General features: G+C 33.1%; 1 protein-coding gene across 1 annotated transcript; it reads left to right on the forward strand.

Moving 5' to 3' along the window:
- The first annotated feature begins 9124 nt into the window (after positions 1 to 9124).
- LOC144557196 (uncharacterized) lies at positions 9125 to 11698 on the forward strand. Its single transcript, XM_078305726.1, has 5 exons — positions 9125 to 9234; positions 9535 to 10373; positions 10731 to 10960; positions 11110 to 11562; positions 11693 to 11698. The coding sequence occupies exons 1-5, from the start codon at positions 9125 to 9127 to the stop codon at positions 11696 to 11698; spliced, it is 1638 nt and encodes a 545-aa protein (XP_078161852.1).
- Positions 11699 to 16583: the final 4885 nt, after the last annotated feature.

Consider the following 16583-nt stretch of genomic DNA (forward strand, 5'->3'; position numbering starts at 1 on the left):
CCTTGGAACATATTTTTCCATTCCATAGGTCACATCATTCAAAATCAAATTGAGTACGGAGTCTAAGGAGCAATTGGGATCAGGTTACGTGCGAAATCTGAGGTGGATCTATCAAAAGTTGGAAGATGAGAGAATCCTGAGAAGGGGAAGTATCAAAGCACGGCTAATCTTGAAGATTTTGAGATTCGGAGCGGAAGAAAATTTAAGTTCAAATTATTTTTGTAATTTCAAAGTCTAAATAGTTAATTCAAATTATTTAGTATGATATCTATATTAAAATGTGTTTGGAGGTCAAATTTTATATTTTTTTGAATTTTTTTATTATTTTTTAAGATAGTAGAAAATCAATTGATTCAGAAGATTATGAACTAAAAAAAACAATGATTTTTTACTTACCTTAAAAAATAGTAGTGAAATTTAAAAAAAAAATTATAAAATTAGGTCTCCAAGTACGTTTTAATATGGATATCACGTTCAATGGTTTGGATCGACTATACGGAATTTTAAAACGCGAAAACTTCTTATAAGCATATGGTGTTGAAATACTTATGGAAGCAATTAGGGGTGTTCATCAATTCGGTTCGGATCAATTTCAACTGAACCGAATTAGGCAAACCAAAGTTATAATTTGGTTTCAAAAATAGAACCAAACAGAACTGATTTAGCATTGCAACCGAACCGAACTGAAATAAAGTTTTATTTCGAATTATTTGGCTTCTTCGATTCAAACCGAAATATATTAATTTTTTTATTTAAAACAATTGATTTATAATAAACCAAAGTATATTAAGAAATAAACTGGGTATTAAGAAATAAACCAAAGTATTTAAAGCAATTGATTAAGAAATAAACTGGGCTATTAAGAAATAAACCAGGACAGTCAGGACCAAATTCATAATATATAAAAAAAATTGTTCGGTTTGGTTATTTCGATTTTGAAAATTTTCAAACCAAACTGAACCGAAGTTATAATTCAATTTTAAAAAGCAAACCGAATCAAACCATTAAACCAAAAAAATCAAACTGTTTAGTCCAAACTAATTCGGTTCGGTTCAAAACGGACTAAACAAGACCCAATGAACACTCCTAGAAGCGATTAGCCGGTCTGGTTATTGATATGCCAATAGATCCGACATTTTTATTTTTACCCAAATTTTAAAATATTTTAATAAAGTAACTAGGTTTTTGAAAAAAAATTAAAAATACCCAAAGTGAGGAAAAAAATCCGCGGCCCAGATATAAAATTCGAAAGTGTGGAAAAAATCCACGGCCCCGAATAAAAATTCAAAACCGCAAAATTTTTCCACGGCCCGACCTTTTTTTTGCATTATAAATAGGCGGGTTTTTTTTGTGTAGAAAGAGAAGACAGAACCAGAAGGAGAAAGAGAGGAAGATAAGGAGAAGAAGAGAATAAGAAAAGGAGACGTACTGTTCAGCTTCTAAATTAGGTAATTTTTTTTCTGCAACTGTTCATTTACGTATTTACTGTTCATATACGTATACATGTTTATTGTTCATCTACGTATTTTCAGTTCATATACTAATGTTCACTACTATTCACAACTGTTCACAATTGAAATCAGTAAACTGACAAAATATTTATGAATGTAGTTTTTTGGCCATGCCTATTGGAATTTCAGTACATTTTGGAGAGAAATTCATTTTTGACCAGAATGGAGTACGTTACTCCAAACCTCCAGTAAAAGAGAATTTGGCTCTGGTTGAGCCAGAAGTTGAGAAGAATGAGACCGAAGGTGGTGGAACTCAGGCTCAGGAGGAGTCGAGATACCGTAAGGTGTATGTTAGAAGAACACAGCAGAATGAGGGAGTCATGCCTACAGTGCCAATTGTGTCAAGTCCTTTGTCTCTGCCTGTTGCTAAGGGAGACCTAAAATGAAAAGCAGCCATGCAAGAAGAGCTCGAGGCCCTCGAGAAGAACAGAACCTGGGAGCTTGTGTCGCTACCTTTGGTTTCACCTTATAATGGGTCTCATCTCCTCCTATTTAAACATTCCCATCCTTGATTGTCTCTTTCCTTTTTTGAATCTCATTTTTAAAAACTTCCTTCCCGATCAGCTCCTTAGCTAAAGCAATTTCCTTCCTCTTTCAGATTTCCCTTCTATATTTCGTCGATTTCTTCTCTATAATTCCTGTAATTAAATTGCTCCTTGATTTAACTGTCTGATTGGGGGGGGGGGGTCACATGGAGGTACACTCACCATTTCCTGATCAAAATTAGATCTAGTCACTCTCTCAATTGTAACTCCGATGAGAATCGACGATCTCAGGTATGGCTTGCTCGGTGGTGCGCACTCGAAGCAGATACGGCGATGAGGTGATACGCTAGACTTCCCCAGGCACCGATGAGAAGGGAAAGGGGTACTTGAACCGCAACCTCTGACACCCCGCGAATCACGCAAGTGGGAGGACTGAGAACTTCCTTGCTGCGTCACCTCATTTCTCACGATCGTGATCCTCGGTGTGGGGCTAAATACGAAGCCTGATCTGACGATCGAGACCTGGTTCCCACGAAAAGGCTTCAGAGAGGCTCTGTGAAAAGGAGATGGGCACTGCTGGTCAATCTGAGTAATTGATCGGGTATGGATCGTCTTTTGGACCTTTGATTCTGGTGGTTTTGCTTTTGTTTTAAAAAGTTGGGCTGTCGTAACACACAGCCTTTATTAATAAGTTCACCTGGATATGCTATGAATTGATATTTGGAAATCCTAATTTTTTTTTGTTGTTGTTGAAATCTGTGAGATACAAGTTAAAAAAAATTGTCTGATTGATTTTGTTGATTAGGCTTCAGGTTTTGGTTTTCACTATAAATGCTTTGAACTTGTATTGAGTGAGTTATTTACGGATTGAAATTTCCAGGATGAATGTAATCAATTTACATATTCTATGCATTATTTTACAGGATTGGTCAGTTAGATTTTAAATTTATGTAGAATATTTTTTAGGATATGTTTTACAGTTTTACATGATATATCATATATTTTACATGAGCTATGCATTGTATTTATTTTCTTTATTTTACTGGATTTGTTTAACAGTTTCACAGGATATATATGCAATGTTTTACAACATATATAATCACAGGACTGTGCTATCTTCGTTTTGCGTTTTGTCTACAATATAATCACCGACACTCCTGTGAATTTCACACAGGTAAAAAACTTGAAAGTTTATTTTGTAATTCTTATTTGTAATAAATCCAATTTGTTACATTGTTTATTTTATTTGTATGTAGGACGGTATTTTAAAAGAACGTGTGGTTCTTGTGATGAGGCTTCTTACTCATCATAACAATGTTCATCAGAGGATGATAATTTAGAAGTTTTATTTTTGCATAGTATGTTGGATATTATTTTGGATGTTGAATGATATAGTTGTGTTTGGATGTTGAAATTTTACAGTATACATGGGATCGATTTATAGTTTAGATTTAGAAATTTTACAGTATTGTTGTTTGTAGGTTGTATGTTTTGTTTTTGTAGTTTAAGTTGAAATTTTATATTTTTTACATTTTATTTTATCCTTTTCATATGTTTATTTTACATCATTGCAATTTTATAGTTTTTACGTTTTATTTTCGTAGTTTATATTCACAATTTTACAGTATTGAAAATTTATGTTTTTAAATTTGTATTTTAATCTGCTAATTTTATAATTTTTTTATTTTATAGTTTTTACCTTTTGATTTCACAGTTTAATTTGATAATTTTACAGTATTGAAAATTTATATTTCTTAACAGTTTATTTTATTGTTTTCCTTTGTAAATTTTGCATGTCTGTTATTTTATAGTTTATACATTTTATTTTTATAGGTAAAATGGTCAATTTTACAGTATTAAATGTGTTGATGATTTTATTGTTGTTCATTAAATCGAGAAAAAAAAGAATAAAAAAATAATCGGGAAATTTAATTTTGTATTTTTATCACTTTTTTTGTCAAAATAACTGCTAATAACTAACAGTAACTACCAGTAACTTCCTATAACTGCAATTTCCGAAAGTACAATTTGAAAGTACAAATTTTTGTCCGGTTGTGCAAGTTGCAATCTCTTTTTATCTATCATGGGACCACTTTAAATAGTTGCTGGATGTTTTGTAATTAACTGATATATTTTATGTGATATATTATATTATTATACAGCATATAGAAGTAGTTTTACAGTATTCACACAAGTCAAAGCTGTGGACAAAAATCTGTGGACAATTAGATGCTTCCTTTTCCAAAAATTGGTTGATTTTTTGGTACTTTTATATTATTATTTTCATTTTTGCTTATAATAATAATAATAATTATTATTATTATTATTGTTATAATAAATGTAATTTAATTATTTATTATTATTATTAGTATTATTATTATTATTATCTATGTTCATTATTACTTATATATGTTTGGTAAGTACACTAAATGACTTCATGATAATATTATTTAATTTACTGACATTTCCAGCAGCACTGTAGAATCAATTGCTGTATTTGAAGACTTCCTGGACAGCTGTTAGCTAAGGAAAAGCATGAGCTGGCGAGGTAGGGGCCCATTGACCTGACGCACACAGACACAGTAGTTGCAGCGGAAGTTCGAATCGAAGGGAAGAGAAAAAATAGAAGAGCACACCTTTTAATTGGGTATATATACACTATATATGTACTTGCTCTTCTATATATTTTTGTACTGATCAATGTAGAAGCAAAAGGAGATCACTTCTTTCATAAGTCATAACTGAAGTATTTATGTTAGATATTTCTTTGGTTAATGTTCTTCAATAAAATTTTTAAAAAAAGTTGGGTCTTTGGAGGTGTTGCTATGACCATCAGAGTTAAATAGTGCTGGAATGGGCTCAAATAGGATCCAATAGTTGTACACACCATACAAAGGCCACACGGCCCACACTTAATTAAGGTCCTCAGATAGCAACATCACTGCTTCTCCTCAGCTGAATTCTTTAACAGATCATTGTAAATTTTATGATTTTAATAGTTTGTTCTTTTTATTAATGAAGAATGAGGCTATGACACTATATATGCATTGCACACACCGGTTCATACTATGGCTTCATATTTCTATTTTTTAAGTCCAAATTATTGATCCGAACCACTCAATATCATCTCCATATGAAAATTTACTTCAAGACCAAATTTTATATTTTTAGAATTACTTACTATAGTATAAGTCATTTTCTACCTATCTAAAAGAATTCTAAACAAATATAAAATTCAGTCACCAAGTACATTTTCATATGGAGTCACTTAAAATCAGATATTATGAAGTCATAGTATGGACCAATATGCACTATGCATAGTACCGTAGACTCACTCGTTAATGAAATATATGTTTGAATAAAATAATATATGTAACATTGTAAATATAACTACCTAAATTCTTTTATCTAATTCAATTTCAATCACTGTAGAATTTCTGGTTATCTCTCTGTATCTAATCTAGTTTATAAATTATAAGAATTAATTTGTTATATCCGTGAGAGAGTAAAAGTGCTTAATAGTGTAGTATATTCTCGTCGGTAATAATGATACCTTCGAAAATAACAATTTTTGTTAGCTCACCATCGGCGATAGTCGTATTTTATCCTTGCAGATAAATCGTAGGAACTCCACTTGAATCTAGGTATATAGTGTAATTTGGTGAAGTATGAACAAAAAATATTTCACAAGAAATGCATTCAAACAAAATAATGAAACAGCGAAGAATGCATGGTTAATCGATCGGTTTATGGATTTCAAATGCTCAGTCATGTTTTACATGAAGGACGATCGATACAAAAAGAAAAGAAAGAAGGATCTAGAATAAAGACCTAATATCAAAATAGAAGCACAAAGTTTACATATGATAGACAGGAGATAAATAGCAATGATATCTGATGTTGTTTTGATAGACAGGAGATAAAACTTGGGTCATTATTAATTGTCTAAAATAATCATTTTCTTCAATTGATTGAATCTCTCAATATATGTAGGTATCAAATTAAAGATTTCAAATTTTAATTAGATTTTAATTATTTTGACTGGAATATTTGAAGTTGTGATTTTTTTTTATATAAATAGTACGTACATGGTTCTAAAGGTACTACAATAACTGAAATTAATTGTTCCAAATCCCAACATGTTTTACCCAGATTAAACATACATTAATAAAGGTAATTGAAAAGATTAATAAGTTTTAGCACCCCTACTGCCCTACACAATATTGCTCGAGTTTCCTTTTGTGTAAGAACTGTCTCGTACTTTTGTTCATTGACCATATTGTCATGTGAAAGAGAAACTACGATCTGTGCAATATAATTTTTACTTTTTTTTTTTCAATGATAAAGTGGGACCAGATCTAGCCTCTCCTTTTTTTTATTCAAGACAAAAATATATTATTTCTCATACAAGTACACAAAACTGGCCAATCGTAAATAAATTATTATTTTTTTTAGCAAAAGATCAAATATTAGACGGATAAAGATCGGATATTAAACGAATACGGATGGAATATCCATTTTTCTTTGTAACAGTGAATAATATAATATATTTTTTTCATAATATATATTAAATTATATGATATAAATCTACTATTTATATATGGATAATTAAAATTTAAAATCATATCCGTATTTGTATCCGCATCCGCACGGATATTCGGATATCGAATATTCGTATTGAAATTTTAGATACGAACGGATAATATCTGATTTGTTTGCACCCATAACCCAACTATTTAATATGTATATGAGATCCCCAATTCAAACTTTAAACCTGTGATCTTACACACGGAGCGTGTTGCTTTTGCCACGACCACAGATTGCTTCTCAAAAAAGTAAATAATTAGGTGCAGGAGATGTGGTTAGTACGGGGTTTATATATTTACCCCATTTTTTTTATAATTAGAAGTAACAATTATTGGTGCTTTTTATATTCTTTTTAATGCTGATATTAACAGAAATTCTAAATGATCCCCATTATTTATTTAAAATCTGGTCATTGAATTGTTGGCCATCACACTTGTGAAAATAATAAACTTAAACAACAACAACAATATATATATATATATATATATATATAGTATGTTCTATGTAGACCCATAATATTGACCCCATCTAAAAAAGGTTCTGCATCCGTCCCCAACCCAACTCAACAGCTAGCACAATATCCCTCTTTATATAGTTCATACCTAGGTTTTCCAACGATGGCTCTTAATCAATTAAGGCTGTTAAGTATATATAGCCTATGTTACACCAGCAGTTGACCTAAAGACTGATACATACTTGGTGTATATACAACAGCACCCCTGAAAGTATAGAGCTAGGCCACTAGGCCATGCCATCAACAGGGCAACCCTAAAAGATAGTGTACTTAGTTTAGGTACAATTTTGGTGGGGCACTTCTCAAGGGTGCCTTACACTAGGTTCAGTTACTGCATGCATGAATTCACTTAATTTGATCGGAACAGCTCGGTGCAGTACATATGTTGTGTTTTGACCATGAGTCGGCACCCTAGTTTGAATCACTAGCCTAGCTATTACAACTTTGCATGGAACAGCTTGTGGTGGGTAACATATACAAGGACCTCAACCGGTATGGTTCGTACAAAAATGAGAGGTTTCTGCTGATATGTCGGTACACTCGCTGCTTTACCAATTATAATTATGACTTGACCGGGACTTGATCGCTGCTTTGGTGCTTTACCAGTTACATCAGTAAACGTGTGAATGTTGAACTACAAACAATTGCACCAATAGATGTGGAGTTAGGTGTAAAACTTGTTTCATTTAATGAAACAGACAATATGCCTATTTTAAAAAAAATATATGTTTATGTGTGTGGTGTCAAAATATGAGACTGTGGAGTCGACCAATGAACAGTTATATTGGGGGACCGAATATTTTACGGTAAAAAAAGGCCCATTGCAATCAGGTTGTACTGATAATAAATGAGGTTAGTGCTAATTCTATATATATATTCTTTAATCATCTAAGCAAAATATAACTACTAGCTTTTCTTTGTCTTTTTGAAAAAAAAAATACTAGCTTTTCTTAGAAAGCGTGCATAAGAAATTAAGAAAAATGGCCGTAGTTGTTATTTATATTAACAAACGGCTGTATATAGATATTGAAAATGGAAAAATGCGTTAGTATTCTGGCCCCATGTGCAGATTTAAGAGTTATAAATAGCTAGCTAGATATAGTTGCGCATTAGTTGTGCTATAGTTTTTTCGGACTTTTTAAAAGCGATAGTTGTCATACTTAAATCAAAAATTCTTGATTAAGTTGTGATTATGCCTCGCCTCATGTTTATTAATCAATAAGCATGCAACGCTAATAAACACGAACAATAACAAATAAAGCGGAAGCGTAATATAATCATACAAGCATCAGTCACATAACAATAAATAAACATACACATAATATCCGTACAGTCCATATCATATCAAATAGAATATAATCTAAGGAAGGAGAATACAGGATCTAGTGAGTTCCGTGTGTAATACAAGAATACCGGCTTTGACCCTTCATCCACCTCTTCATCCGTCTCTGAAGGTCCTTCCTCCACCTCTTCATCCGAATCTCCATCCGTCTCTGAAATGATCAAAATACAGAGCGAGAGAGAATTTTTTTTTTTCAATAAATTGATCAAAACAGTGCTGGAAGGAGAAGACAATGTTTACAGAGGGTAGCATGAAGATACATGTTTTAATCAAAAAAGAGTTGAATAAAAAGTTGGATGAAGGACCTTAAAAAAAAAAGGGAAGAGGTGGATATATGAAGGACCTTCAGAACCGGATGAAGAGTCGAATGAAATTAATCATAAATATTATAAAAAATTTCAGTATATGTCTAATGAATCCAAAACGCCTTTATATCCCGGGTGTACCGAATTTTCGAAACTGCCAACTGTATTGAAATTATTGAACTTAAAAGCAGACAATGGTTGGAGTGATAAGAGTTTCACGTCCTTATTAGAGCTTTTACGAGAAATGCTCCCAGATAACAACGAGTTACCTTGTACAATATATCAGGCGAAGAAGTTGATCTGCTCAATGGATTTGAAGATCGAAAAAAATACATGCATGTCCGAATGACTGTGTATTGTACCGTGGAAAGTACGTGGCCATGCATGCTTGTCCTAAATGTGGTGTTTCACGGTATAAACGTAAGGACCAAGACACTGATGATGGTAACGATGAAGGAAATAAGGGCCGGGCTCTGGCTAAGTCAGTGTGGTATTTTCCGATAATACTGAGATTCAAACGGTTATATGCAAATCCCAAAAATGAGAAATTATTGTGTTAGCATGAAGAAAAGCGCAAAAGGGACAGTAAACTAAGACACTCGGTTGATTATTCTCAGTGGAGAAACATTGATACAGAGTTCACAGAATTTGGTGGTGAATCAAGAAATCTTAGGTTAGGGGTGAGCACAGACGGAATGAGTCCGTTTGGAAGCATGAGCAGTCGGCACAGTACTTGGCCAGTTCTTATATGCATCTACAATCTTCCTCCTTGGTTGTGCATGAAATGCAGGTATATAATGATGTCATTACTAATCCAAGGACCCAGACAACTCGGAAATGACATAGATATATATCTCACACCATTAATTGAGGACCTCCAAAAATTGTGGAGGGATGGCATCCGGGTGTGGGATGCGTACGACAAAGAACAATTTGAATTGCGGTTCATGGTATTTTGCACCATAAATTATTGCCCCGCGTACGGAAATTTATCAGGCTACAGTACTAAAGGAGCAAAAGCGTACCCTATCTGTGAAGATGACATGCAGGTGCTGAGGTTAAAAAATTGTAAAAAGAATGTTTTTATGGGGCACCGTAGGTTTCTTCCTATTAATCACTCATACCGTAAGAAGAAGAAAGAATTCAATGGGAACATTAAGCTTGGAGTGGCACGTCGTCCGTTAGACGGGAAGGGTGTCTTCATGCGGGTTAAAAACCTGAAAGTTGTTTTTGGAAAATGTGCTAAAGCACCACCGAAAAATATTTGGAAAAAGAAGTCCATATTTTGGGAGCTACCATATTGGGAATATTTAGAAGTGAGACATTGCCTAGATGTCATGCACATTGAAAAAAATATCTGCGACAGTCTAATTGGCACATTATTGAACATTTCGGGGAAGACTAAAGACGGTATTAAAACTCAAAAAGACATGGTAGAAATGAAAATACGACCCATGCTTGCACCGCAGGATAAAGAAAAGCAAAAGGCATACATATCCCCCGCAATGTGCACAATGTCGAAGATCGAGAAAATAAGCTTTTGCAAATGCCTTCATAGTATTAAAGTCCCATCGGGATATTCTTCGAATATTAAGAAGCTGGTGTCGATGAAGGACATGAAATTGATTGGTCCGAAATTCCACGACTGCTATGTTTTAATGACACATATGTTCCTGTTGCAATTCGGGAAATTTTACCAAAGTCCGTTCGGCAAACCATCACGAAACTTTTTTTTTCTTCAACGCAATTAATTCCAAAGTGATAAACCCGCTAAAGTTGGATGCTTTGCAAAAGGAGGTCGTCGTTACACTTTGCCATCTTAAGATGTATTTTCCGCCATCTTTTTCAATGTTATGGTTCACCTTGTTGTTCATCTTGTGAGGAAAATTAAGATCTGTGGTCTTGTGTTCCTGCGGTATATGTATCCATTCGAGAAATTTATGGGTATTTTGAAAAGTTACGTAAGGAACCGATTTCGATCTGAAGGTAGCATCGTAGAAGGATATTCCACGGAAGAGGTCGTTGAGTTTTGCACCAACTACATGACCGGTGTGGATCCTTTTGGCATTCCAAAATCTAGAAACAAGGGCAGGCTCCAAGGAGTAGGGACTATTGGGTTGAAAGCCGTAGTTGCTGATAAAGATGAAATGCTAAAGGCACATTTTATTGTACTACAGCACATGACAGATGTTACTCCCTATATCGATGACCACATGGCAATCTTTCGATAGCAGAACTACACGAGAAGTCAGAAGTGGCTTACTGACGAGCATAACCATTCTTTTTATAGGATGGCTGAAAGAAATAGTGAAGTCACACCCCGAAATGTCGCCCATAAGTGAAACTGGTAGATTGCTGGGCGAAGGACCCCAGATGGTTGTTAGAACATTCCAAATCATATTACGGTGTTATTGAAGAAATTTGGAAGCTCATTTACAATGCTCACCTCAGCATTCCCTTATTTCGGTGTCAATGGGTCGAAGATTGGGGTGTTAAAGTTGATAATGACGGGTTCACACTTGTTGATTTTAACAAAGTCGGGTATGTTGATGATCCGTTCATACTCGCCAAGCAAGTCACCCAAGTCTTTTATGTCACTGACCCGAGTGATGCTAGGTGGAGCGTCGTCCTATCTGGAAAAAGAAGGATTGTTAGGGTAGAAAACGTAACTGAGGAAGAAGAGTACGACCAGTTCGAAGAGATACCTCCATTTTGTGCCGATGTGCAAGCTGAGATAGCAACAATTATTAAAGAACAAGACGGAGCAAATTACATCAGATCTGACCACAATGAAGGACTATGGGAAGATGTTCAAACAGTGAAAAAAAGAGAAAAAGGAAAAAAAATTCAATGTATAATATTTATTCTTTTTAAACTTGAAATTTTTAATATTTCTTTTCTGGAAAAAAAACCAATGTATAATATTTATTTCTTTTATAATATTTCAGAGATGAAGAGCCAAACGAAGAGTCAGATTATAAAGATTAAGGTTGGTTCTATATATCTATCTCTGGATATTAATTTGTTTCTCATTTTTATTTTTTTATTTTTTTATAATATTTTTTTTTGTATATGAGCAAGAAGATCCATCTCTGTATTAATGACTCGAATAGAGAAGCAGAGTTTATTTGCAGTACTGATGAGAGCTTTGGATGACTATAAACCGATAATATTTTATATTTTTTTAAATATAAATATAAATACTTTATTAGTTTAAATATGAATTTAAATATTAGATTAGTTTAAATATCTAATTATTAATATAGAAATATGATTATTTATTATTATAAATATCCTATTAGTTTACTTAAATATTAATATAAATATCAGATTATTAATATAAAAATCAGATTATCAATATAAATATAAATCTAAATACTAATATAAATATCATATTTTTTAAACTAATTTCTAAGAATTTATGTAATACAATTTTGAAGAGTCATTTTGAGTCTTCTCATAATTTAATAAAAAGGTAACTTTTCGAATTATGTGAAACTGTTAAACCGTGTAATTAAAAAAAGGAGTTCTACACGGCCATTTAATAAAATATCCGTGTAGAAAAGCGTTCGTACACGGATGTTTAATTAAATATCCGTGTAGCTCCCCTTTCTTTTCTACACGGTTGTTTAATAAAAAGTCTGTGTATGACATGTTTCTACACGGATATTTAATTAAACGACCGTGTAGAAATAGAAATATTAAAATATGTAATTTAAAAATAATGTGCTTTAAAAATAAATAACCAGAAATTTAAAAATTATAACCTGGAATTTAAAAATAAGGTAATGATTGCAGTGGTTGAACCGGTGAGAATATTGAAAAGAATAGTTAATACAGTGGTTGAACCGGTGGCCGGGAACTTAATTTCTTGTGTTTCTATAAATGCAGCAGATCGATTCATTTGGAGATCGAATTAAAGAAGGTGAAGAGGGCAAGAATATCATGGAAAAGAGATGGCGAATTGGAACAAGAATGAATACTTTTTACGTGGAGATAGAATTCATTCTTGGATCCAATTCGCCATCTCTTCTTCATAATCTTGAAAGAAAAATCGTTGAAAGGATTTATTTGTTGTAAGAGGAAACAAAAAGGTAAATGTAGCTTTTTAATTCTTTTTAATTCGTTGTCTATTAACTTTTTAATTTTTTTCTTGCATCAAGCAATTTATTTCATGAAGGAATTAATGTGATGCTGCATGCAATTTCTAATTGTTTTTTTTTCCTCTACGCATCAAGCAATTTATCTCAGGAGCTAGAAGCTGGCCATGCTATATTGAAGATTTAACCACCATCGTTGGAGCCTTCCTGAACAAGCGGCTGTCTTATTTTATATTTTAATATATGTGGAAACGTTTATCACTGTTAAATATATTATATATGATTTTGTACGATTTGTTGTGTGTTTTTCTATGATCTGTTAAATATTAATATGATTTTGTAGTTTTTATTACAGTTTAAATATTAAATGAAAAACTTAAAAAAAAATAAAAAATAAAAAGGTATTTTTTTTATTTTTATGTTTTGCATTTGAAAAATATAAAATTTGAAATTTGAAAAATCTGAAAAACCTGAGGTTTTTCACATTAGCAATTTATTTATTTAATAAGTTTTATATACAAAAAAATATGTGTAGAAAGGTATTCGTACAAGGACGTTTAACTAAACATCCATGTAGAAAGATATTTGTACACAGAATTTCAATTTAACATCCGTGTAGAAAGGTATTCTGTTTAACTAAATATCCGTGTAGAAAAGCATTCGTACACGGATATTTAACTAAATATCCGTGTAGAAAGGTATTCTACAGGGACGTTTACTTAATTAAAGGTCCGTGTAGAATTTTTTTTTTTATACTTTATTATTTGTTGGTTGTTTTGTACTGCTAATTTATATCTATAAATTATTTAGATAGCATTAATTATTTAACAAAAAAGAAAAATTTATAGAAAACAAAATGTGATTAAATTAAGAACGTGAACAATATAATACATCAAAAAGGATCGATCCTAGCTAACACATCAAAAAGGATCCTAGCTAATACACAAGGAAGAAAAAAAAATATGGAAGAAGAAAACAAAAAAAAAGTTAGCTAACTAAATAATCAATTTTTTTTGTTTAAGTTAGCTAGTTTTTTTTTTGTTTTCTTCTTCCATATTTTTTATAAAACAAAATATGGAAGAAGAAAACAGAAAAAAGCTAGCTAAATTAATAAAACACTCCTTCATAAAGGCCCTGGCGTGACCCCAGTCTCCTTCTAATCCAGGGTCTCTTTGGCAAGACCCAGCGATCGCCCCTCCATATGTACGGCTTTAGTGGTGGGTGCCCCCCTTGGGCTACGCCGTGGCACTTTTAAGGGCGACCATGGCTATGTCCTCCTGTAGTTGGGAGGAGGCATTTAATAACCGGGAGGAACTTCGAGACCGGGAGGGAGTTGGAAATTGACATCTATTTCTTCGGAAACATAGCTGGGGGGCCATGACCATGGCACATTTGAGGGATCATAGCCGGGGGACAGTGGCACATTTGAGGGGTCATAGCCAGGGGGTCGCACTGGAACCCAAGCGGTCATTTCTTCTTCCAAATCTTAGATGTTTTTGAATTTTGATCGAAACGGGGGAGTTTCTCAAATTATATAGAATTTTGAAGAGTCGTTTCGTCTTCCCAGAATTTTAATAAAAAATGTCATTTCATTTAATATTTAAATTTAAATTCTACACGGCCGTTTAAAAAAAGGATCAACCTCCCATTTCGCTGGCATTTCGGCGAAAGTAGTCAAGCATCCGGGACCGAAGTGCTATGCCAGTTGGACAATCTAAAGGTAATCACTACTTGTTCATAATCTAAAGGTAAAACACGGATATCTTATGTTACATTCAAATTCTTTTGCAATACTTGAAAAATGTACAAAATTTGATACAAACACGAAGAGATGCTGCCAACACTGCAGACAAAACTTTGTCACCGGTACGGAGCTTGGCATTAGTCGTTGGGACTGATGCGCCAGAAGCTCCTGATGCGCCAGTAGATGCGCCAGTAGATGAGCAACTAGAACGTACGGGGCTCACCAAAGAAGATGTTAACCGTTTGCCCCGTGATTTGCGGGCTCTCCACGCTTGCTTGATTAAGGCACCCGAGGGCATGACAGCTGTTACATTCACTGTCCCCCCCAGTATGTTTCTACATGAAGGCAGGGAGGTCGTGCTGCCTTTCAAAGAATTCAACGACTTTCTAGAGGCCGCCTCGTCAAGCAATAAATGGCTTGATGTAGGAGTCATCATTGTTTTCCTCATGTTAGTGACAAAAAATTATTTATATCATGTGTATAGCACTCAAATATATATTCTAATGTAAAATGATGATTTTTCAGGTTTATTGTCCAAAAATGCCATGAGACCACGTCGAAAGGTAAGGTGAACTCGTGTGCATTTTTGCACCCCGGTAGAATTAATGCTTTCATGGTGAATATGTATCTGACTGACTGTGTCGAGTACTTGTGTAAAGCAATGCATCAAGCTCGTGAGAATCAAAAGAGATTTATTCTCCTGCCATACCACCAATTGTAGGTTACTTGTAACCTTAACTTATGTATTGTTTGTATTTTAGTTAAAGAATTACACCATGAACCATAGCAAAGACTTGTGTCACTATTATATGCTAAAGTACTACAATTCTTCTCCTCCCACAGGGGCTACTAGTGTTTGCTGATTGTGCCACTTGAAAATGCGGTTTATATCATGGATTCAAAACGGCCCGACCAATCCATCACTCCTCAGAAGTCCAAAAGTATCTTTCCTGTTTTACTTAGGTAAGCAATAATAATTCACTTGGTTTGATTTTTTTTTCAATTATAACAAATTGTGGAATTACTAATCACAGTCACTCAATTTTGTAAGGGCTTTTAAGCAATATGTTAGTGAGAGTGGATTGCAAAGCACGGGCAAGCAAAGAAATAAATTGAATGGGAAGTGGTTGGAGGTGAGCACACTATAATTTTATAATTCCATATTTTTCTTCAAAAAATTATTGTCGCTCTAACATAGGCCGCTAAATGTAAATTTCAGTCCCCGCAACAGAAGGATGGTTGGGAATGCGGTTATTACACGATGATTTATATGTATCACTTTGTCGGCCGCATACAATTCCAATGGCCATCATATCCGTTATGTAATTCATATTAATTTGTAATTCATATTAATTTGTAATTCATATGTTTGCCTTGACTTGTCCATATAATTAATATTGATTTACTCTAAACTTATTTTGTTAGCTACATTGTTATATTTATTTTTATAAATCAAAACAGAGATGTAGTTGCTAGATTGTATTTTTCTAACTTGCATATTTTGAATTTTTGTAGTATTCATTAGAGTCAAAGAGTTACTCCAAGGAGTAGTTAAATCATTGTAGACGTACGTGGGCAGGGTGGTTTATGAAAGAATTTTGTAAACCAGAATATGGATTTGTATAATTTTGTATAATTTAGTGAACATGTATTTTGTATAATTTTTGACATAATTTAGTGTACATGAATTTTGTTTAGGGGTTTTGGTACTCTTATTTTGGAAATTCTCTGTTTTGGAATTGATCTGATTTTTAAATGGCTAACAAAGTGGAGGCTAGTAAAAAAAAATTAAAAAATGTAAAAAAAAAATAGGACAATTATACACGGACATTTAACTAAAGTCCGTGTAGAAAGGTATTTAAACATTAAAAAAATATTAAAAAAAATTAATAAATAAAAGAAAATAAAAGAGCTACACGGACATTTAACTAAAGTCCATGTAGAAATATTTTTAAACATTAAAAAATAATAAAAAAATTAATACATAAAAAAATA

This window comes from Carex rostrata, chromosome 7, assembly GCF_964058835.1.
Source record: "Carex rostrata chromosome 7, lpCarRost1.2, whole genome shotgun sequence".
In the NCBI taxonomy this organism is placed as follows: Eukaryota; Viridiplantae; Streptophyta; class Magnoliopsida; order Poales; family Cyperaceae; genus Carex; species Carex rostrata.

What these genes read in the sequence shown, in the direction of transcription:
- LOC144557196 (XM_078305726.1), top strand. Translation starts at nt 9,125, where the DNA reads ATGCATGCTTGTCCTAAATGTGGTGTTTCACGGTATAAACGTAAGGAC. An exon ending in GAAGGACATGAAATTGATTG is followed by an intron (nt 10,374 to 10,730) that starts GTCCGAAATTCC and finishes TTCGATCTGAAG; the next exon opens with GTAGCATCGTAGAAGGATAT. An exon ending in CCTATATCGATGACCACATG is followed by an intron (nt 10,961 to 11,109) that starts GCAATCTTTCGA and finishes TGCTGGGCGAAG; the next exon opens with GACCCCAGATGGTTGTTAGA.